Here is a 13,726-nt window from a genome sequence, read left to right on the forward strand (position 1 = left end):
TCAAGTCACAGCATGATTTTATGACTCCACAATCGTGTAATGTGACATAGTGACTTTCAGAACGGGCAGAAAAGTCGTGTAGTGTGTACCAGGCATAAATTCTCCTTTACCATACTGGTATCAGTATCGGTACAACTCTACTTGATAGCTTTCACTTTATCCTCCACTGGAGTAGCCAAATGCTACATCTCCCTGGGCCCCAGTGGGGTCCATTAATGTCTGTACACAAACTAATGGCATCCAGTCCCCTGCCTTTTGTGACAAAGAGATTCATTCATTCATTCATTTTCCGTAACCTCTTGTCCTGTTAGGGGTCATTGGGGGCTGGAGCCTATCCCAGCCAACAACAGGTGAGAGATGGGGTACACCCTGGACAGGTCACCAGGCTATCACAGGGCTGACACATAGACACAGACAACCATTTATGCACACATTCACGCCTACCTAGAGTCACCAATTAACCTATCTTGCATGTCTTTGGACTGTGGGAGGAAGCTGGAGTACCCGGAGAAAACCCACACTGACCCAGGGAGAACATGCAAACTCCATGCCGAGGGGCTCCCCCACCCCAGGGGTGCGAATCCCCCCACCCCAGGTTTGAACCGGGATCCGTTTTGCTGTGAAGCAACAATGCTAATCACTGCACTGCCATGCCATCCTTGGACACAGAGATGATTTATATATATTGATATTAACTGATAGAGTGTCTTTTATCATTTCATTTCAGGATTGTCCTGACTTACCCTGCTTGAGATCCACGTGCAAACATGACAACCACATCCAACAGCAGCATTTTGGGTGGCAAGGTTTCTTCCTCGCCCCTCATATCTTCTCCACCCCGGCAACGCCTAGTCACCAAAGATGGACACTGTGCCCTTCGTCCACCTCTGTGCTCTTCAGGCTTGCAGCGCAGGGCCTTGGGCAGAGCTTGGTTGCTGGCCCTGCAGGATTTGTGGGGCCTGTTGGTGGGTCTGCGCTGGAGATGGGTCCTGCTGGCCTTCTGCACCTCTTTCCTGGCCCACTGGCTGCTGTTTGCCTGCCTGTGGTACTTGCTGGCCCACTTCAACGGAGACCTGGTGGTGCAGGATCATGATGCCCCCCCACAGGGGCATGTGGTTTGCGTAAAGCACATAACCAGCTTCACTGCTGCTTTTTCCTTTTCCCTGGAGACACAGCTGACCATCGGCTATGGCACCATGTTCCCCAGTGGAGACTGTCCCAGTGCCATAGCACTGCTGGCTGTGCAGATGCTGCTGGGGCTTATGCTGGAAGCATTCATCACAGGTACAACTCTCCTATTCCTAAAGCCCTCTCTCCAAAAACATGAACTCTCACAGTTTTAAGTTTAATGGAGATACTAAGAGCCAAACTGGAGCTTAAGATTGAAACTTATAATATGATTTTTTTGGACATTAGATGTGAAAAAGTGGGGGTTGTTATATATTCAAGGACTTTACATTTATGTATTCACAACAGCAGGTGTTTGAGTGTTGAGTCAAAGTCTGATTCCTCATCAATTTGTGTTTCAATTCAATTCAGCTTTATTTAAAGTGTAAAATCACCATAAACATGGTCTTGAAACACTTTACAGTTCACATAGACAAAATACATTAGAAAAATACAATTTACAGATAAAAAAAAATGCAATTTACAAATAAGCACAATTATTTACAAAAAAAAAAAAAAAAACAATTAAAAAATACAATAAAAAAAAAAGTGCTATCAAGTTGTGCCATATGCTTGGGAAAATAAATAGGTTTTTAGTCTTGATTTAAAGATGTCAACAGATTCAGCATCCCTTAGTGGTTGGGGGAGCCGGTTCCAAAGAAGTGGGGCACGGTGGGAAAATGCTCTACCACCTACTGATTTTTTGTGAACTTTGGGGACTGTGAGGTAGTTACCATTTTGTGAACGGAGAGCACGTGCTGGAACGTATGGAGTGATTAGTTCGGATAAGTATGGGGGTGCTAGGCCATGAAGAGATTTGTAGGTGAGTAAAAGCAGCTTGAAGTCTGATCTGGACTGGATCGGGAGCCAGTGGAGAGTGATTAAAGCTGGGGTTATGTGCTCATATTTCCTGGTTTTGGTAAGTATCCTGGCTGCTGCATTTTGAACAAGTTGTAATTTGTTTGTGCTGCGCTGCGGTAGGCCAGAGAGGAGGATATTGCAATAATCTAGTCTAGATGAAACAAAGGCGTGAACTAGGATTTCTGCATCTGAGGTATTTAGGAGGGGACGGATCTTTGAGATGTTGCGTAGATGGAAAAATGCTGTCTGAGTGATTTCCCTGATGTGAGCATCGAAGGACAGAGATGAATCAAAAGTCACACCAAGGTTTTTAACTGTTGATTTTGGGGTGACAACACAGTTATCAATGTTTAGACTAAGGTCAGTGAGGAGTGGTAGTTGGGTGCTCGGGCCTAGGATTAGTAGTTCGGTTTTGTTGGCATTCAGTCGTAAAAAATTTTGTGACATCCAGTGAGTAACAGCAGCTAAGCAGGATTCAAGATTTGTAATTTGGGATTGATTGTCAGGTGTAAGTGGAATGTAAATTTGCGTGTCATCGGCATAACAATGATAGTTAATGCCAAATCTACGAAATATGTCACCAAGGGGCAGTAAGTATATACAAAAGAGTAAGGGACCCAAGACAGATCCCTGTGGTACGCCAAACTGCACTAAGGAGGATATGGATGTAGTGTTTTTATATGAGACACAGTGCTTTCTGTCACTCAGATATGATTGTAACCAGGAAAGTGCAGTACCATGGATGCCTACGTGATTGGACAGACGATCTAGCAGAATGTTGTGATCGACCGTATCAAAAGCTGCACTTAAATCTAGGAGAATGAGAAGTGAAGAAGAATTGGAGTCAGATGCAAGGAGAAGGTCATTGGTTATTTTGGTGAGGGCAGTCTCAGTGCTATGTAGTGGTTTGAAACCAGATTGAAAAGGATCGAGGAGGCTATTGCGTGAAAGGTGATCAGTGAGTTGACTGGAGACTATTTTTTCAAGGACCTTTGAGATGAAAGGGAGATTTGAGATTGGTCTGAAGTTGTTGAGAACGTCAGGATCAAGAGTAGGTTTTTTGAGTAGTGGTTTGATTACAGCTGATTTGAAAGAAGTGGGGACAATGCCAGATGAGAGGGACCTGTTAATAATGTTGAGTAGTGGGGTGCCAAGAATCGGAAGGAGTTCTTTAATTAGTTTTGCCGGGAGAGGGTCAAATAAACAGGTTGTAGGTTTAGATGAGAGCAGTAATTTAGAAAACACATCTAGAGAGATGGTCTGAAAGTGCGAGAGTGTCATAGTCTCATCTAAGATTCTTAAAACCGGGCTAGGGGATGGGTTTACACACTTATTAAGTAGATGGCTGCTAATTTCATCTCTGATACAGGAGATTTTGACATTAAAGAAATCAAGAAAATCATCAGCTGTAAATGGAGAGTTGGTATCAGAAGAGGGTTGGCGAGTGAGGTTTGCAACAGTGTTGAACAGGAATTTTGGGTTATTTTTATTTGTGTTAATAAGAGTTGACAGGTAAGAGGCTCTAGCAGCAGAGAGCATACGTTTGTAATCCTGAAGGCTGTCACTCCAAGCTAGTCGGAAAACCTCAAGCTTAGATGAGCGCCATTTACGTTCTAGCTTTCTGCATACGCGTTTTTGTGTGCGTGTGGTGTCAGTGAACCAGGGCGAGTGTTTTTTGGAGCGACGTGTTTTTGTGCGAAGGGGTGCAATGGAATCAAGTGTGGCACTTAAGATTGAATTAAAATCATTTGTGAGGTCATCAAGAGATACAGATTGCTCTGGCAGAGTAGCAAGAGAGTGCGGGAGCAGGCCAGCGAGTTTGGAAATGGTGGAGTCATCAATACGGCGGCTGCTAAAAGTATCAGTATGATTTGACCGCCGGTGTGGCAGGTCGGCTCTAAAGTTAATAAGGCAATGATCAGAAAGTGTGGGAGGATATGACAAAACTGACAGGTCGGAGATGTTAATACCATGGGTGAGTACAAGGTCTAGTGTGTTACTATTGGAGTGCGTTTGTTCATGAACCAGCTGAGCAAAACCAAAAGTGTCCGTTAGGGAAGTAAAGGCTTTGGTGAGTGGATCGGTTTTACAATTAACGCGTATGTTAAAGTCACCAAAAATTATGATGTTATCTGCATGGGTTACGAGGTCAGAAAGAAAATCAGAAAACTCAACCAGAAATGTAGAATAAGGTCCCGGTGGACGATATAACATGACTGAGTAGAATGAACCAAGGCCAGCTGTAGCAGAGGGGCGCATGGTGAGAATTTCACAGGATGACAATTTATGTCTATGATCGTGTGAGAGACCTAAATTTGAGTTGTAAATTAGGCCGACACCCCCACCAGATTTTGATGATCTGGCAATGTGTGAATTGGAATAATTGGGGGGAGAGGCTTCAACAAGGGGAAGAAATTCATTTGGTTTCAGCCAGGTTTCACATAACCCCATTATGTCAATGCCATGGTCAACAATCATGTCATTAATAAGAAGAGCCTTGTTATTGATTGATCTAATATTGATGAAACCAAAATGAATGTGCATGTGGTCAGGAGAAAACGTGTTGAGAGTAGAGGAGTGAGTGGTGGAGTTGCCAGAAATAATTAATAGATTATCCTTTGTAACCCCTGTAGGTCTGTCAGTATGGCGAGGAAGACGAGCAGTGGAGTTTTTAATATGGACAGGAATAGGAATGAGCAGTTGAGGAGCAGTAAGCCCGCCAGGCCATGGGGGGGAGCCAGAGGTGTGAATTTTGCAGCTATATCGTACTGCACAGTGGTGCTCGTCAGGCGCAGTTAATTCTCCAGGCCGCCAGGGGTCGATACGGGAGGCAGTACTCACAGAACTCGCAGAGGGTTTTGTAGAAGGAGAAGGAGGAGAGCGCACTGTGGAGGGGGTGTGGCATGTAAACAGTCAAGCATGTGCGTGAGCCATGGCGTGTAGGCCTACAGTGTACTGTATGTTTGCTGCGAGCATGCGGCTACCTAATTTGCTCGGGTGCAGACTGTCATGTCGATAGAAAGAGGGGCGATTCCAGAATAAGTTGAAATTGTCGACAAAGTGAAAACCAAGGGTACTGCAAGCAGTCTGGAGCCAGGAATGGAGGGAGAGGAGTCTAGAGAACCGCTGTGCGCCGAGGCCGAGTGTGGGTAGAGGGCCACTAATGAAGATTGACTTCCCGCAGTCTTTCAAGGTGGTGAATAGCGTGTTAAAGTCAACCTTCAGCAGTTCAGACTGACACCGGACTATGTCATTCGTTCCAACATGCAGGATAACGCGATGTATGGAGTCTGGGAGCGAAAGCAGTAAATCCGGGAGTTTGCTGATGATTTTGGAGACAGTGGCTCCTGGAAAGCAGTGAGTGGTGGCGTTGAAAAATCGGATATGTCTCATTATGGAGTCACCCACTATGACAGTAGTTGGGGGGAACAGAGGACGCGGAGGAGGTAACGGGCCCCGCAGCTCGGTGGGGCAGGAGGATGCCGGCGGAGTTTGAGAAGCGGGCATAGCTGTGGCTGCGGGCTCGCATGACCGCTCACGGTGGGGAAGTCCACTGGATCGTCTCGCTCTGAGGGCCGCCTCCTTCACGATCTTCCGCCGGGAGGAGGAGATCGAGGACCTGACCAGGGGTCCTGGTGCAGGCCCATTAACCCCCTGGGCCCCTGGCAGCGAGACATTAACCGGGTTAGGAGGAGGAGAGGAGCCAGTTTGAAGCGGAGGGGATTCCTCTACGCCCAGGATGTTAAATCTGTTCTCCAGCTGGAGCTCACAGGGTGGGCGAGATTGTGGGCTGGATTTCCCTCGCCTTTTGCCAATTACCGTGGACCAGGGCTCTTGGCTGGGAGTGGAGCTGCTCGCTCTGAGCCTTGGGTTTGGGCTGAAGGTGAAAGTAGTCTCAGCCCTCCTGGTTGCCCACTTTGGCTTGGCCCCGAGCGATAGCCATGGGTCCTCGGCAGGGAGATGAGGAGCTGAGACTGAGAAAGCCGACCTGGGTGTTGCTGTGGCTGCATCGTCATCAGTGCGGGGCTGAGGAGCCGTGACTGTCCGCTCGGCTGGGGCCAAGCCGGCAGGGTTAGTGACCGGTGAGCCGGCATCGAACATTGGGACGGTGGAGTCAAGATCCGCGGAGTTTCCAGGNCATCGAACATTGGGACGGTGGAGTCAAGATCCGCGGAGTTTCCAGGACCATGGGCGCCTACGGAAACCACAGAGTCGAGGCGAGCCTCTTCATCCCGGATCCAGTACAGGTTGGAGATACGTCGCTCCAGCCCAGCGATCTTCTGGGACTTGTTGAGGCAGCTGGCACAGTCGTGTGGAGAGGTGAGTGGAGCCATGGGGAGCAGGTGGGTTGCCTAGGAAACAAAAACAACTACGGCAGCAATGGAGTGTGTGGTGACGTAATACGTTTGTTTGTATTAGTCGGGAGGCTACTTCTACCAGCTTTAGCAGTTTACCGAGTCACAGAATTACACGCGGGGACTCCAACAGGAGTCCACGGCGGTGTGTAGTCACAGATCGGATAAGTTTTATGTCCTGCAGAGAGCGGCACTTACCGGCGCGGGCCCAGAGACTGGGCCCGTTGAGGTGAATGGATGCCCAAAACCAGTAAGCAGCAATCACTCCGGTATGGATGCCCAAAACCAGTAAGCAGCAATCACTCCGGTGTACAGTAAACGGCAGGAAGAGCGTTAAAGAGGCATCAGGGTTGGCCGATGTAGTTATGGGGGTTTCTCACTGTCGTGCGAGCGGTATCATAGTCCAAGATCCAGTATTAGGCGGAAAGAAGGACGTATATTGCTGAAAGTTAGCGAGACGCCAATGTAGTTCGGGCGCGGCTGTGTCACTGTCCGCACAGACGCCCTAAAAATTCAAGATCTGCTGAGCAAGTATCAACGATCGGCCATCCGGCCAAAGTACACACATTAAACAGTTAGGGTTTAAAAAACCGCAGGTCTTTCAAAATAGCGGAAACTAGTTTTAAATGCTAAAACTGAGAACCAAAGTGACGGAGGAAGGCACGCCACGCCGCCATGTTACATCCGGGTATCCGGTAACCTAAATCAGTTCCATCAATCTCAGCCCACACCCCAATCAGTCAAATGCTGTGATACTTGTGTTCAAACAAGCCCCTTATCTTAATCCTAACCAATTATCTCCTAAACACCTAGCTATATCTTGACCTGGAGCCAAAGAGCCACTAGCTAAATATACTTCATTGTTCCAAAGGTTTTAACTGCTTTTGAGCAGTGTGGCCGATCATCCCTTTTTCAAACCATCATGAAGCCTCTCTGATGATGTCATTGTCTTTTCAATCCTGGCAGCAGCCATGGTAATGAGGCCACTATGTCAGAACTGTGCAATAATCTGATAATGCACACCCTCTGTCAACACTTAGGTACAAATTCAAGGTACTTTACTGGAGTATATCCATTTTCTGTTACCATATATTTGTACTTCACTACATTTTTGAGGAAAAATTTACTGTTTACTGCACTACGTGTATCTGACAGATGGAGTTACTAGTTACTTTACAGATTAAGATTTTATGTGTTTACAAAACACACCACATTGTTTAGATTAAACAGGTGCTTTGTAGCTTGTGACCTCTTAACAAAAAAGCAGTATGGAGTTTGGGCCCTTTGCCAAACTCCATACTGCTTTTATATCATTTCCCTGTTTTCATAGGGAAGGGAAACTTGATTCTTCATCAATTGACAGCTTTAGGCTGCCTCATTATTATTCCACAGACAACCATAATATATGTTTTTTCTTAATTTTTTTGAATTATTATTTCATTAGTTTTGTCGTCCTTTGAGTCACTTAAATTTTCCGAGTGGAGATTTTTTCTTTTTTGTTTACACAGGCCTTTATTCCTTTCTTTGAGATGGGTTAAGCCCCTTCTCATCAAATTTGCATCTATTAAACGACAGAATCCCTATTTTTATACTGTACATGTTATTTGAAATTTTTGGGTATTTTACTTATATTGAGCGTATATTGTATGAGTGCCATTGTGATCATCAGCTGTGCCTGCTTGTTTGTCTTCATCTTTTTGACCACACCTATTGGTGGATTCCCAAAGTGTATAGAACACCTGCACACACTTGTCTAATCACTGGCCTGACGAAGAGCCCGTTTGGGCTCGAAACGTTGTCTTTATCTTCTAACTGCCTAGTTCCAAGAAAGAGACATATCACCCCAAAAAGGCTAAAAGAAGACACATTATCTATCTTGACAAATCTTTTTTTTCTTCTTTTCACTCCTTTTGATCATTTATGTGGTTTGGTGACCCCCCAGGTTGGAAACTACTGGATAAAATGGCCTTGCTTTGTCTCAAGTAGATACATACTAAAATTCTGCTCACAGACTGGTTTATCAGGGTTTGATATTTTAATAATATCTTAATACGTCAGTTACAAGGGACTTTTTTCCAGGAAAAGTTAAAAGTTTTACTTTTGATACATTAAATATATGCATATATACCTCTGTACCTTTACTTACTTAATTTTGAATGCAGGTATTTTACTTGTAATTAAGTATTTTATTTTGTGGAATTGGCACTTTTGCTTGAATAAATGGTCTGAATACTTTCTCCACCACTGCATCAGAATCAAGTATTTTCCATAGCATGCATGAAGGCATGGCATGAATTGATGTTACTATCTAACAATTTATCCATCAATTTGTCTTTCACCTTTCACATGCGAATTCATATACTCAACACAGATTTTCTGTCAGCTGCAAATGGAGCCAAGCGAGACCACCAGTGGACCAAGAATTCATCCTCAGACCAATGTGCAATGTGTTTTTAATGACTGGGCCAAAGTACTGTACCAGAGAGGCTGTAAAATTCACAAGAAAAAAAATAGGAATTTAGAAAGAATATGTGAAAACAATTATTCAATGAGGGGCAAAGCAGGTTTAGTAAAAGTGATAACTAACACATGAAAAACATAAACAGTCTTCACAGTCTAAAATTAAACTAATACATCATAAACCACATTGGAAAAGTCAAATTGTATATATATTTTTCAGAGCAGCTGCCCAGTTGGAGACCAATAAACAGGCTAAAGAAAATAACATTAGCATTTACAGGTAGATCACATGTAGCCATACTGAGCTGTACCTCGGGAGGTAGACTGAGTTACCCATTAAACATAGTGCTGCTGGTGGTTTGACCATGTCAGTTGTCCTGCTCCCAACATAAGTAAATAAATAATCAATATAAAACACTTTCACAAAAATGACTTGAAAGAAATGGAATGGAAAGGTGACCACAGTAGCTCCAGCTGTGCTCATGTTTGCCTTAAGGCCAAAAAACACTGGCGGCGTACGACGCGCGTCAAAACAGCCGCCCCCATTATTTTCTATTTACAATCCCACACCGGCGGCGGCTCGACGCGCGTCGACGTGCCGTGCTGCGGCACTTTACGCTATTGTCCTATTTTTCCAGCATCGCCGCCCTTGAAAAAGCGCTATTTTGTACTTCCCAGCCTAGCGGACTGGAGCGTGCAGTAGAAATCCGGTTGACGCCCCACAGCATGACGCTTTTTGTGTGTGTTGGGGGCGGCACTTGACTCCCGTCAATGACGCCGCCGTCATATGACGCCGCCGGTGTGTTTTGGCCTTCAGTTGTTGTTTCGAACTTGATTCAGATTTGTACTGTGCTCCTTCTAAGTCTTTTCTGAAAGTATGCTAGCTCTGTTGCGGTCAGTACAGTGGAGAGAAATGTGATCTGGCAATGTACATGGATGTTAATGGAGGAATGTCTGGTATGCAAAGCACCTTAAGTTTTTTTTCCCCCACACTAGGTCAGTTTCTGAATATTTTTAACAGGCAATGCAGACCTCCCTCTTTTTAAAAATCCAAGATATTTAACACTCTAAAATTGAACAAAACAAAATGTATATAGGTCTGTTTGGGTTCAGTATGCTTGAAATTAATTGAAAATCTAAAGGCAAAAATGTTCATATCTGTGCTAAGTGGCCAAACCTAAAGGCTGGACAAAAAGGAGGGCTCCACTCTAATTTAACTTTGGCCCCATTAGTGAATCACGTTTTTACCTTAATGGCATCCATAAGCCAGCCAAAGACCAACCGATGTGGACCTACAGGAACATGTGGGTGGGGGTGCAAGGCAGACACCGAATCAAAATCAAAGACAAATCAAAAAATAAAGACAGAAACACATTTTCAACCGCACTTCTTGTTTGGTGCCTATTCATTTTGAGCATCCAGAACATTTTGTGGTATTACCTCTGCTGCTATTGTTACAGCCTGATTTATTTTGTTGCTATTTACTGCAAAGCAGCATGAGACAAAAGGCCAAAACATCTCCTCATCATATAATTTTGTTTTAACCTTTAGGTGCATTTGTAGCCAAGATTGCGCGTCCCCAGAAGCGAGCAGGAGCCATCCAGTTCAGCCCCCAGGCGGTGGTGGGCCAAAACCAGGGCCAGATGTGCCTCATGCTACGGGCCACCAACCTGCTGCAGCGACCTCTGGTGGATGTAAAAATGAGTGCTGTGCTCTATGAGGAGCATGAAGGTCAGGCTCTGCACCAGACCTCTCTGGACTTTCACTTGGATCATTTAGGCCAGCAGCCCTGCCCATTCTTCATCTTTCCACTCACCTTTTACCACCCCTTGGACCGCCAGAGCCCCCTCTATCCTGCCCTGTGTGAGGGCACGTCCAATCACTTTGAGCTGGTGGTCTTCCTGTCAGCCTTGCAGGAGGGAACTGGTGACTCCTGCCAGAAGAGGACCTCCTACCTGCGCCAAGAAATCCAGTTTGAGCGTCGCTTTGTACCTGCCTTGGGGTTGGATGCTCAGGGGAGGTACATGGTGAGCACCCAGCACTTTGACACGGCTCACTCAAAAGAGCCTTTTAACAAGGACTGTGTGGTGCAGATCAATGGTGATGGCAACGACAGGATGGAGTAAGAATTCTGAAGGGCAGGTCTCATAGGGACAGATGAGAGTTTCTAAGGGATAACTGGGGTGGGTAACAGAGAGGTAGATATTTTTGTCAGGTGGTACTTGATTTAATTTGGTAAATCTGAATTTATATCTAAGCATTTGAAATTAAAAATGTATATGAGACATAGGTGCTGCTGTGGTCTGCCTCAGCTTTAACCTGTTATTTGTTATTGGAATGGTAAAATTACTGACTGCTGTAAACATTCATCAGAGTTTAGAGACCTACTTCCTCCTTCAGCTTTGAACTGCTGTACTTACTACAGCTGTTTGCGTTGGGTATTGGGGCGATCATCTCACTGCCTGTGAGTTGTTTTTTTTTTGAAGATTGGACCTAATTTTAGAGATGTCCCTGCATTCTGAGATCTGAGCAGTTACAATGCTGAGTGCAACATTGTCATACCTGATAGAACTGATGGCCAGGGCTACAAAAATAAAACCCAAACTGTAATAAAGCACAGTTTGCTTTTTAAATTTAATCAAAATTCCTTTGCATTGTATTACTTCCCATGTAAGGTTTTGTGACTGGATTGAATACAGTCAACCTATATTTGTGGTGACACAGTCCATTTCAAATTCAGTTCCACTTTCGGTAATCAATATTCTATCATTAACACTAAATCAAATGAGCATGTGTAATGTGAAAGTGGGCATTCATTGTGATGGACCCTCAGTGATCAATATTTCCTTTTCTTTCAGCTCATTGTTTTAGTCTTATGGCACATTTGGTGTTTGGTTAAATCTCTTCATTCTCAACTGCTTGGTTTACAGCAACAGCAGGTAGCTGATTTCAGCAAAAAAAATAAATATAAAAGCTTTAAAAATCTGACTCTTCACTACCTGCTGAATGTTTGTACAAAATTTCATGGAAATCCACACTTTGCAGTTGTTGAGATATCCCACTGTGGACAAAAGTGGTCGACCCACAAACCAACGGATGACCATTCACATATTAAAACCCCAAATAATTCTTTGGAATATGCCCAGTGGAAATGTAAATTATAATTGATTTGTACTGGATGTATAAAAACACACTTACGGTCCTTAAACCTGTTGTGAATTCCATAGCATTTGATAATTAAATTGGTGCAGATCAGCAATACATTACAAAGGCGGATGAACTCATTCAAAACCACATGCCCCAGGCACAGCGCTCAGTCCTTATACTTTGGTGCAGGTGATGGCAGGAAACATCAGATTGATAATCAATAAGTAGATACACTGCACATAGGAGGGATGAATTGCTTCCTCTTTTAATCTAGTCTGTTACAAACACATGTTTTGCCCATGGTCTCATCAGGTTTGTAGTGATGAAGCCATGGGCAAAATGCATTGTTTGGAATTAGTAGGTAGGGCAGGTATATTGAAAGTGTTGAAATAGCAAGTACCAATCCGAAAGCAATATAATGCGATGACTTCACTGTCATCTCTGTAAAACGGGGCATTCATGTTACTGATCAATGATTTCCTCTACTGATGTTTGTGGACTCACAACACAATTGAAGGATTACACTGTTACTGTCAACATGAGCTCACCTGCATGAAATGACATATGGCTTAGTATTAACTGATAGAATTATACTGACTGCTGATTGATTTATAATGTCTTTTTTAATCATTGCCTTAATCATTATGCAAAGCAAAAATCAATGTATTAACTTCAATTTGTACAGTATCGAATGTCTCTAGATTTGGCAAAGAAAGCAAGGAAGTAAGGAAGAGGTGTTGTAGTAAATGTGTGTTTGTATTTGGAGTGCCATCTCTTTAAAGGCTGATGCCATGAAGAGAATCACTGTGTTATCTATGTTGTTTAAAATCATGTAGCCTTTAGACATAACAGAGGAAATGTTCCAAAAATGCGATTGTTAATGGTGGGATCTCAATGAATCTCAAATGCTTCAGTGCCTTTGTACAGTGTACATTTCATGAAATAAATATTTTCTAAACAAACTCGGAAGTGACCCTTTCATGATTTAGCTTGTAGACTTCATGAACTCATCACTACGGAAGCGCATTGCATTCACTGGATAAAAAAAAAATTAGACACCTTATCTCGTAATTACGAGATCCTGATCTCATAACTACGAGAAAAGATCTCATAATTACGAGATCCTGATCTCGTAATTATGAGATCCTGATCTCATAATTATGAGATCCTGATCTCATAATTACGAGATCAGGATCTCGTAATTATGAGAAAAGATCTAGTAATTACGAGATCAGTATCTCATAATTACGAGATAAGGATCTCGTAATTATGAGATCAGGAAAGGTGCCACATTAGCCACTGCCTCGCTCAGAACCACATACTGCACATCCACGAAGGGGGGTCGGAACTACTGTAACCAGCTGCCACTCAGGTGGTGCCATCTTGACTATATCCCACATCTTTATTATAATGTGTATATATTGGAAATTACGACGGAGCATTAGGGTACGACGGAGTATTAGGGCCACATTAAAAAAAAAAATTCGGAGATTTTGAGAATAAAGTCATAACTGAGGAAAGTCATAATATTAGGCTATGAAAATAAAGTCGAATTTTGAGATTAAAGTCGTTATTTAATGAGAATGAAGTCATAATATTACGAGAATAAAGTCGTAGTTTTTTAAGGAAATAACCAACAACAAACGGAATGTCAGATTGTCTTTCATGCCGTTGTAAGTAGCCTACTTAATTAGGTTCGGGAACCGGCACTGTGCCGGTGTTCTGACGATTTGGTT

At 43.7% G+C, this 13,726-nt stretch overlaps 1 protein-coding gene across 1 annotated transcript; it reads left to right on the forward strand.

Annotated features, from left to right (window-relative positions):
• The first annotated feature begins 761 nt into the window (after window positions 1–761).
• Window positions 762–11,863, forward strand: kcnj13 (potassium inwardly rectifying channel subfamily J member 13). The gene is made up of 2 exons (XM_050056335.1): window positions 762–1,284; window positions 10,395–11,863. Exons 1-2 carry the CDS (start codon window positions 768–770, stop codon window positions 10,967–10,969), a joined length of 1,092 nt encoding a protein of 363 aa, XP_049912292.1. The 5' UTR covers window positions 762–767; the 3' UTR covers window positions 10,970–11,863.
• Window positions 11,864–13,726: the final 1,863 nt, after the last annotated feature.

This window comes from Epinephelus moara, chromosome 2, assembly GCF_006386435.1.
Source record: "Epinephelus moara isolate mb chromosome 2, YSFRI_EMoa_1.0, whole genome shotgun sequence".
NCBI lineage: Eukaryota > Metazoa > Chordata > Actinopteri > Perciformes > Serranidae > Epinephelus > Epinephelus moara.